General features: G+C 36.8%; 2 protein-coding genes across 4 annotated transcripts; both read right to left on the bottom strand.

Annotated features, from left to right (window-relative positions):
• Positions 1-4447, bottom strand: LOC107488294 (uncharacterized; the record flags this gene model as incomplete). 3 transcript variants are annotated; one of them, XM_016109020.3, is given in 16 exon segments in its annotated part: positions 1-16; positions 153-272; positions 365-433; positions 549-687; positions 779-1347; positions 1506-1637; positions 1734-1821; positions 1899-2395; positions 2471-2535; positions 2673-2773; positions 2876-2918; positions 3088-3181; positions 3269-3310; positions 3400-3488; positions 3592-3713; positions 3802-4443. In XM_016109020.3, coding segments are annotated over 16 exon segments (2416 nt in total), but the record flags the coding sequence as incomplete, so codon positions are not given.
• A 1334-nt stretch (positions 4448-5781) lies between these two features.
• Positions 5782-9311, bottom strand: LOC107488296 (calcium-dependent protein kinase 1). Its single transcript, XM_016109023.3, has 8 exons — positions 8425-9311; positions 8113-8256; positions 7689-7841; positions 7270-7382; positions 6927-7094; positions 6493-6620; positions 6298-6397; positions 5782-6228 (listed from the first exon to the last, which is right to left on the bottom strand). The coding sequence occupies exons 1-8, from the start codon at positions 9098-9100 to the stop codon at positions 6145-6147; spliced, it is 1566 nt and encodes a 521-aa protein (XP_015964509.1). The 5' UTR covers positions 9101-9311; the 3' UTR covers positions 5782-6144.
• Positions 9312-10200: the final 889 nt, after the last annotated feature.

Here is a 10200-nt window from a genome sequence, read left to right on the forward strand (position 1 = left end):
CAAAGCTTGCAGCTACCTGCATTGCGTTCCAACTACTTGGTCAGACATATATAGCTAATACATTGCATATTTACTTACATACACTCAAAATAAACAAATATTTTACTCCACGTTAATTCATTAAATCTAATAAAATTATAAAACAGTCTTACTTGATTCTTTGCCTCTTTCAAGTCCTGCATATTCAAGGGCCTAGGTTTAATAACCCTTTTCTGCTTAACTTCATCTTCTGTATCCGGACTATCTCCTTGGCTACCTTTCTGCTTTTCCTCCTGCCAAATATGACAATAAAAATGTCAACATGATACTCATACGTATTTGAGATTACAGAAGATCGCTAAAAAGTTAAAAAACTACACATTACCAGAGTCTTTAGTCTCTCTTGTTGAATCAACTCTCTAACAGGCCTATAAGCAGCAGTTATGCACAAGTTCTGATTTAATTTAATAAATAGCAAGTGAAGGGAAAAATGTGTTAGGCATCAGAAGCTCAAAAGACTAAAGCAGAGTAACATGATAAAGTTACATCGTAATCATAAACTAATCTACCTTCAAGTCACTGCCACTGTATCCTTCCGTCATAGTTGCAAGTTCCTTCAAATCAAGATCCTCGTCCACCTTCTCTTTTGCCAGAAGTGTCTTCAAAATTTTTTCCCTATTCTCCACAGATGGTAGCCCTACCATAATTCTGTTCATCAAAGATTAGCATCACAATAAGTACAAAATGATCAAGAGTTATACACCATAACAATGGCATGTAATGTAACTAGCAGTGTTACCTTCTTTCAAATCTCCTAATAATTGCTTCATCCAAGTCAAAGGGCCTATTGGTTGCAGCAAGAACAAGGATGCGCTCCCCCGGTTTTGTCATTAGTCCATCCCAGTGAGTCATAAACTCATTCTTGATTTTCCTCATGGCTTCATGCTCCCCAACTCTGCTCCGTTGCCCAAGCATGCTGTCAACCTCATCAACAAATATGATTGTTGGCGAGACCTTGGCTGCCAGCGTGAATAAAGCGCGAACATTCTTCTCATCTTCACCAAACCATTTGGAAGTGATGGTAGACATGGACACGTTTATGAAACTTGCCCCGGCCTCGTTCGCGATGGCCTTTGCCAGCATTGTCTTTCCAGTGCCAGGAGGACCAAACAGCAATATTCCTCTACAGGGCTTTAGAAGGCCTCCTTTGAAGAGATCCGGCCTTCGAAGAGGAAGCATTACTAGTTCTTGAAGGGATTCCTTGGTCTCATCTAAGGCACCAATATCTGAGAATGTCACACCAATTTCATTTGCTGGTATTACCGCAGGTCTTATTCGCTTCTCGAATTCATTATCAGGAGGAACTTCCTGCAAGTGACATGTTTGGATTTACTATAGGATATGATTTAAGATATGTTGTTTGGCATTGGAAAATTGCTGCATTTTTGAATAAGCCATTTGCAGGAGTGTTTGCAATATTTTTAAAACATAAATAGGGTTAGTTAAATCAAAAGTAGGATGCTTACAACTTTGGGAGCTGGAGCTGAGTTTTCACCCTCAGCCTTTACCACTGAAGTTGATATTTCTGCTTCAGCCTTCTTAACAGGAACAGGATTTTCAGACTTTGCTTCTCGTTTCATAGCAGGTTCTTCCTTTTTCTATGATTCAAAAAGAACGAAAAGATCATATTAATATTAATCCCTGATAGCCATAGGCATTAATCTTAATTCACAAACGTGACAAGCAGTGCAAACCTCAGATTTTACTGCCTGAGCTTCTAATTTTAACGTATCTTTTTCACTGAATTTCCCTTCCTCGAATATACTCAATGCACGGGACAAACTGTTTCACACACAACCAAGTAGGTAAAATGTAGACACATTCACTGGATGCAATTCAATAAAGGTTGCTAGTCTCACCTATTGCATGGAATAACAAGTTTCCCATTTCTGTATTCAGGATCTTTGTTATTCATTAAATGATATGAAATTGCAGACACAACAATCTCTTCTATATAGTTGCTGAGAACCATTGTGTCCGCCACACAGACAGAGTCCAGGTCATCACAATCAAGATCATTGGCTGCAAGCACTTCCATGATATGGTTCTTGTTATCCTGAACCTGTATCATCTTCATGTCCTCTTCAAACCGACTCTTCCAGCTGACGAGATGCGATTCATCTTCTGGGGGTCTGATTACCAGATTGTAAGGGAACAGCAAACTAAGTCTGTCATCTACCTCTTGGAAGTCGTTATCAGCATCCAAAACTCGTGAACCAAGAATCAGAATTGGTCCAGATAATTTACTCAACATTTTCTGGAACAGGTTAAAAATCCTTGTTGATCTATGTAGCAACTTGTCAACATCTCGCAGATATAGCACAATGGGATTGGTTTTTGACACAAAAAGCAGAACCTGCAAGTGAAATGGTGGATATGAAGTCGAGCTTTGTTTAATTTGGAAATTGTATCCAACCAAAAGTAACATTACCTTGTAAAGGGTCAGTATAAGAAGCTTCTCATCAAAAGACCAGCTGGTTGTGCGCTTCAGAGGAGCTGAAGAGGAAATTGGAAGATATAAGAAATCATAAAAGAGCACCAACAGTTTTTTACATCTCAATCAGATACTTAGCAACAAGCAGGTCAAATAAACTAATAACTATCGATGTTTTTAGATGTTTTCTTGAGGCAACCTGAATTTGAAGAATTGCTTTGCAAGGCAAGGCTACTAATATTTGCGGAGGCAGACACATTTCGACGAATCTTAGGAGGATTACAAGATCCTTCAGTCCCCCTGAGAGCAGAAAGATTCAGTCATAATGATATAATTAAACTAATTTTGCAAGTAAATTATTTTTCTTTTCGTCAACAGTAGATAAAAATCAAGTCTTTTTACATTGATCGGAGGTCCATTGCACTGCTTTGCCTCTGTATTTTGCCTGCAACTGAAAAGCTCTTGATCAGTGATATGGCTTTCAATGGGCAATTAACAAAATGTTGCACAAACATATACAATGCAACTATCCGAATTAATAAGAGGGGTTGATCAATTGGTCAATTTATTATGGAGATAGATTTCGCCCTAGCCCCTAGGTGAAAAGTTCATACCCTTAGGCTCTTCCCTCTGTGAAAAGATTGAAAATGATCCAAACATGTCAGATAACCGCTCCAGAGTGGACTCTGAAGTAGATCTTTTGAAGGACTGCAATCCAAAACAAAGAAAACAGAACACCATGAAGCTCAAGTTTTAGGCCAGAAAAAATGCGGAAGTAGGAAAAAAAAATCTTACAGCAGATTCCTTGTTTGCAGAAGAACCATATCTACTCTGAATCTACAGAGAGGATAGATCAACCATTATTATGTATATAAGTATCAGGAGTGTGCAAAATGACACCCAAAACATTCAATCTTAAAACTGACCTTCAACGAAAAGTCAGTTAAATCCAAGAGAAGCAACTTGGCCTTAAAGTAGTGAGCCAAAGCCTTGGCATAAACCTGCTGGTAAAGTTCTTTGAAGCCATGAAAGTGGAGAAAGTTTAAGTTAGCCTGAACTGGGACAGTAGAAACAACATAGCATATCAATCCCACTGTAGATTCCAATATATAACTAACCTGCTGGCCCTGAAAGCAGAATAGTTCGGCTTGCAGGAGCAAGATTGCGCGTATATTTGGAAATATCAGCATGCTTTAAATGAACATAAGCGGCACTTATCAACAAAACCTTTGTCTGCTCACTGTGAAAGCAACAGTGGTTGAATTAGTAAAAAGGAACATCATGATCATGCAAGTATGAGAAAGGTGTGTGTTGTGTGAAGGGAAAACCTGAGATAATAAGGGAAGTTATCAAAAGTAATGTTGCTGTCTCCGCCATCAATCACGAGTTTAAGCATTTCCTGCTCCAATTTCATGGGAGTGATGGCGTTTGAGTTTGAAGAAGAAGAAGAAGTTGCACCCCATGTGCTACCAAGGCTTTGTCCAGAAGCTAAGCCTATCCCAACTCCCACTCCAACCCCAACACTCAGCGCCGATATCAACAAGCTCTTCTGTTCCATGACCACGGTGATCCCTTCTTATTCTTCTTATGTTTTTGTTTCTATGAAATGGAGTTGAGTTGCTGATTTTAATGGTGACCCGTTCAAGCGTCAACTTGTGTGTGTTAAGAGGACGGAAGGTGACTCACCTCTGCAATTTGTTACGGTTACGGTTACGTGTCACTGCTCTGATGGATTATTTGTTACCATGTGAGTTTTATTGTTGTGGCGTTGGTATGGGTTAATATAGTAGCACGTTCTGAAGGAATATTAAAAACAATATCAACCGACTTAAAGCGAAGAGAAGCCATCTTCATTTGACTCTAAATTATGGACTGTTAGTCTTGGACTTTGATCATCATATGCAGCCTCTGCGGCAGCAATATTCCAACGGTCCAACCCTATTCGCTCACTTAGAACTCTGCCCACTATACTCAACAACCCTTTCCTTATCTTAATGATTACTACAACTTGTTTCATTTCTTCAAAGACCAAATTTCTTCGTCCATTCCGAGACTGCAAAAAATGCAAAATGAACAATTTTTATAGATAATTAAATCGAAAATTGCTACTTTGTACAACAAAATTTAATCTTTGTTCAGTCTTTAATATTATTTAATTATGGGCAAAGTGATTTTTCTCTATTTTTTTTAGTGTTTTGTATAAATTTAGTTAATAATTTGATGGTTTAAGGTTTATTTTATAATTTTAAACTCAAAATTTTGAATTTTGAATAATTTGATTTAGATATGTATTTAAATTATAATATATTAATAATTAAATATATTAAATCTGAAATAGAAATTTAAAATTTATTAAATTTCAATTTTTTTTAGATTGTATTTTGAATGTGTATTTAATTTTAAAAAGACAATAAATCTATTTATAATTTTTAGATGCATTTATTTTAATTTTTTTTAAATTATTATAATAAAAAACTAAATATTGTACCATTTTTAAAGAATACGTAATTGAATTGAATTAAATCATACAACTATATCTATGAAAAGGAAAAAAACAAAAAGAATGTTATACAAGGACAAGGTGTATGCCCAAATTTTTTTGCCGTTCCTCGAAATATTATGTTTCACGCAATTGTCTATACGAATTGCTGATGTAAACACTGCCACTAGAGTTTCAAACAATTTTTTTTAATTTCACTTTTTTTTTAATTTTATCAAATGTGATATCTCATTATATATTTTTTTTAAAATAAGATTAAAAAGATATGTAAAGAAAATATTATACGATAAAATTAATGATTAGTCTTTTTTGTTTTGTAATGATTAGTCTAATAGCCTCCAATCAGTAAGGTACACGGATGGCGGCCCAATTGGCAAGTGGGAGGACAAATTGCGAATACAGGCGTCATTTTTGTTTGTCTTAGAACAAGTAGGAACTAGGAAGTGTAGTCTGTAGAGCTAGAGTCACAGCTCACAGCTCACAAGTCCTACTTGTATTTACTTTTACTGTGGCCTGCATTTATACACTCATGCACATGCAGATCCACCATGGGACTACTTGAACGAGACTTAAACTAGCATTATGCTGTCAAAATTGATCCCTGTTGCTTGTTTAGGTTTCCTTAATCTTCAACCCTCTTATAAATTTTATTAATTAAACATCCAAGTATCCAACTTGATAAGGGTAGAGGTCTTCCAAATAGATCTTTTTTCATATTCAAGACTCAACCAAAAACACTAGTTAAGGAATCATGGTATTTACTAGACTAATTTCAAGTTAATTATTGTTACTAATTAGTGCAGCAAGAGAAATGAAGATGCCATGATATATTGCTTAACATAAATCATGAAATAAGGAACATTCAATGTTTGGAATTCTCGGTTTCTGGCTGCCTTATCAGGGGGGAAAAGGGACTAATCTGTTTCAAAAATTTGTACATATTGATCATTTCTTGACTACAAACAGTGGATAGAAAATTGTCTGACTGGACGCGCAAAAAATAATATAAATGACCAATCTCGGCTAATAAAGACAAGTTATTGTTAAAGGAAGGGCTCTCCAAAGATGAAACTAACAGGTGATAAAAGAGTGCTGGATCATCCTTCATCCTGAGCCTCCTCTGCTTCTGAATCAGTAGGAAAAGGGGAACTTCAAATTCAACTTGATCTCGTTATTTGCGACGTCTGTTGACATTCAAGTCCGGGTTGCCTTTCCTCATCATGGCTGCAAACTCGTCATAGTTAATTCTTCCATCCTGCAAGAAATCCGAGAATTAATACATCTGGTAAATATTAATTAAATAAACAAGAGAGGAGAAGATTACATGGTCTGTGTCAACTTCGGCAATAATTTCCTTTATTGTTTTCTCATCACCCATATTATACTTCTTAAGGGCAGATTCCAACTCTTCCATTGTGATGTACCTATAAAAACAGAAGCATTTCATGCGTGCATGACAATGAAAAGCCACAGCAATGCCACCACTCTAAAATCATGAACTGTGAACAAAAGAGTTTACCCGCTTTTATCCTTGTCAAAATATTCAAAGGCCTTATATAGGTGATCTTCTCTTTCCATTCTATTCATGTGCATGGTAGCTGTTATAAATTCAATATAATCAATGGTTCCATTTCCATCTACATCAGCCTGGGAACAAGATAATTATGCTGTATTAGTTAGCGCAAGTTATTAATTTAAATAAATAAAAAGTTCATATTCATAAGCAAACTTAAGTTATGCGCCTGAAGAATTCAATTCTGAAATTTGGATCAAAGCAATAGTGGGTATAAAAAATGCAAGATGATACACAGTTTTCCATTATGTAATGAGATCCTACATAGAGTCTAAATCTAGAAATAGGGTGGAATATTGGTCACCATAAAACTTTATCACCCAATGGGAGAATAAATCATATAAAAGCTCAACTATTCATAGAAACAAAAGATATCTTACCGCTTCCATCAACTGCCTTACTTCAGACTCAGAAAGCTTCGTACCGAGTTTGGGGAGACCAGCTTTCAACTCTTCAAAAGTTACTGTTCCACTGTTATCTGTGTCCATACTTTTGAACATCTCTTTCAAGCCAATGATTTCTTCTTCAGAAAGACTTTCAGCAATAACCTATGTCAAGAGAAAATAATTTTTCATTTTCCCTGTTTATTTGTTACTTGCATTTGTTAACTAAATAAACAATTTCGAACCCTCTTGAGTTTGAATTTAACAGTAATTCTAGCTATCAACGTTTCCAAAAGCTTGATAATGATTATCATAATCAGTACAACATAGATGGGTTTACCTTCAAAGCTACTTTCTTTAGCTTGTTCATTGCCCTGAATTGTTTCATTCTGCTCAAAACAGCAATATCAAGAGGCTTATCAGATGCTCCATCTTCTCTCATCCAAGGATGGTCTGGAGAACAAGTAACATTCTGTTATGACTGGGTTGGTTGACTTGGTTCAAATAAGATCAAAGAAAATTAAAAGCATGCAAGTATAATCAGAGTCAGTGATATTTTTCACGATTAAATCTATTTCATGCCAGTTTTTCAGTCTCACTGATTTTGTTATCCTTCCAACAGATCTGATCTCAAAGATAAGACTAGAGATTTATTGCAGTAGATAACACATGGCAAGCTGGTCTTCATAAACAATAGTGCAATACAATTACATATAAAATATAAACCACTTTTCACATAATAGAAATTTATTAACTTACTAAGGACTTCAACTGCTGAAAGCCGTTCCTTGGCGTCAGCACGTAACATCTTCTTGACCAGATCTTTGGCACTGCTCGATATGGAAGGCCAAGGATCCGACGAGAAATCAATGCGTCCACGAAGAATAGCATCAAATATACCCTGTTCATTTTCTTCATACAAAAGACAAGAATAACACGCGAGAAAGATTAGAAAGCATAACTAGTCTCCAATCAACACAAAATATCTAGTAATGAACAAGAAAACAAGCTTCCAGAACCAAAGCACCCGCATCTGAACTGAAGTGAAGCTCAAGAATCAAATAAACCCCCTACCAGTAAACAAAATCTAGACGCATTAGCATCTTAATTGTTAAACTAATGATGTAATCAAATTACAAATGGCAAAAGGAAAAATACAGGCAAAGCAAGGAAGGAGGTTTACCTGCCCAGAAGGGTGGGACACCGGAGAGCAGAATGTACAAGATAATGCCGGCACTCCAAATATCAGCTTCAGGCCCATAACTTCTACGCAAAACCTCCGGAGCAACATAGTAGGCGCTCCCAACAAGGTCTTTAAACACATCTCCTGTTCTCAAACAGAACAGAACCTATTTGATCAACTTTGAACGAAACAAATCATCTTAATTCTTCTGAATTCTCATTGTGTGCTTGTTTGCTAACTAACTAATCTAACTTTAAATAAATGTGATTACTAAGCATTAATTAATTAGAGAGCGTGATTAAGCTTACGAACCTGGCTTGAAGAAGACGGAGAGACCAAAGTCGGTGGCTTTGAGAGGGGAATTCTCGTCCTTACTGAGGAACAAGAAATTCTCGGGCTTGAGGTCTCTGTGCATCACACCCATGGAGTGGCAGTTGTGGACAACCGTCACGATCTGGCGGCAGAGGTTGGCGGCAGCGCGCTCCGAGTAGTGTCCCTTGGCGATGATGCGGTCGAAGAGCTCACCGCCGGCGCAGAGCTCCATGATGAGGTTGACGGAGTGGCGGTCCTCGTAGGCCGCCTTGAGCTCGACGATGTTGCGATGGCCGGTGAGGTGGTGCATGATCTGCACCTCCCGGCGGATGTCCTCGATATCATCGCGGTTCACCAGCTTCCGCGTGGCGATTGACTTGCACGCGAACTGCTCGCGCGTGGTCCTGTGAGTCACCAGGTAAGTCACGCCGAATTGACCCCGCCCCAGCTCCCTACCGAAGACGTAGGAGGAGCGGACGTCCTCCATGGGGCGGCCCAACACCCGGCCGATGGGGGCGGATGAGGAGGAAGGGGGCGGGGGTTTGTGTGGGGTGGGGTTGGAATGGGGATGGAGGACGTTGATGCCATTGGAGGGTCGATTGGCTTCAGCAGTGTTATTGTGAGCTTGGGAGGATGGTGCGCTGGTGGCGGCGGTGGAGCTGCAGCTGCCGCCCATTGAATCGGATTATGGGGAGAATAACGGTGGTGGTTGTGGAGAAAGAGAGTGGCAAGTTCAAGGTTGTAAGTTGTAACAGAATGGTTGACTTGGGGTGGATTTGGTCGTGTCCGAATATGGGCTTTCATGACTTATAAAAGACTTTCATGGACGCTATTAATTGGGCGTCTGTTAGGTATTCTGCCCAATGGGTCTTTAAGAGTTCTTACGCTACTATTCTCAAAGAAAATGGGAACTAAAGTTTTTCGTCGTCCTTCCATATGAAGTCGATGAATAAGCGTTAGTTTTGATGGACTTTTTTTAGTGGAAAAAACATATTTTTTTTAATAAAGTATTTTTATTTTATTTAAAATTTATTTGAATATGTTTTTAAAAAATATATTTTATTAAAAAAAGTAAAATTAAATGATATTTTTAATATTTGAAATTTTTTTAAAAAAGTTTATTCAAAAATAAAATAATTTTTATTTGTTAAAAAAATCTTTTTAAAAAGATGAAAAAAATTAGTTTAGATTGATTTTTGAAAAGTTTACTTATTTATTATTTTTCTTTAAATGAAATATTTTCTATAAAATTAAAGAAAATGATAAATAAATGTATTGATGTATTTATGGTTGATTTTGTGCCTCTAGAGCTTGTACTTGTTCTCTTAGTAATCGACATTGTTCTTGTACTGTTGTTATGTAAGAAATTCCGTTAATTATTTAACTTTGATCTCACAATGGGACTACATCAAAAATAAATTAATGTTTTTTAGATTCAAATAGGACACTTTATGTAACACCATCATTATCAGAACGTCATGCTTCCGGCTGCGTCACTCTGATAGCTTGGATATTACGATGACTCTAAATATATTTAATACTAAAATAGGAGTCTGTTTAAAACTTAAACTATATTTTTTCAAAGCTTACATCCATACATTACAAATTATAATATTCACAAAGAATACATATATATACATATTATTAATTTCACAAACATTACATAATCAGAATCTTAACCCTCTTATAACACTTATAAAAATAAAGGCGAGGGAAAAAGTAACTAATACAACACAAACATCGTTTAAAACAGAAATGGAAATAAATAAGCTCTTC

The sequence above is a fragment of the Arachis duranensis genome, chromosome 5 (genome assembly GCF_000817695.3).
Source record: "Arachis duranensis cultivar V14167 chromosome 5, aradu.V14167.gnm2.J7QH, whole genome shotgun sequence".
Classification (NCBI taxonomy): domain Eukaryota; kingdom Viridiplantae; phylum Streptophyta; class Magnoliopsida; order Fabales; family Fabaceae; genus Arachis; species Arachis duranensis.

Excerpts from the sequence above, each read along its gene's own strand:
- LOC107488296 (XM_016109023.3), bottom strand. The coding sequence starts at position 9,100 with ATGGGCGGCAGCTGCAGCTCCACCGCCGCCACCAGCGCACCATCCTCC. Across the intron at positions 7,095-7,269 it reads TAAAGAAAGTAGCTTTGAAG|GTTATTGCTGAAAGTCTTTC; the intron begins GTAAACCCATCT and ends CTCTTGACATAG. Across the intron at positions 6,621-6,926 it reads TAAGGCAGTTGATGGAAGCG|GCTGATGTAGATGGAAATGG; the intron begins GTAAGATATCTT and ends TCTTGTTCCCAG.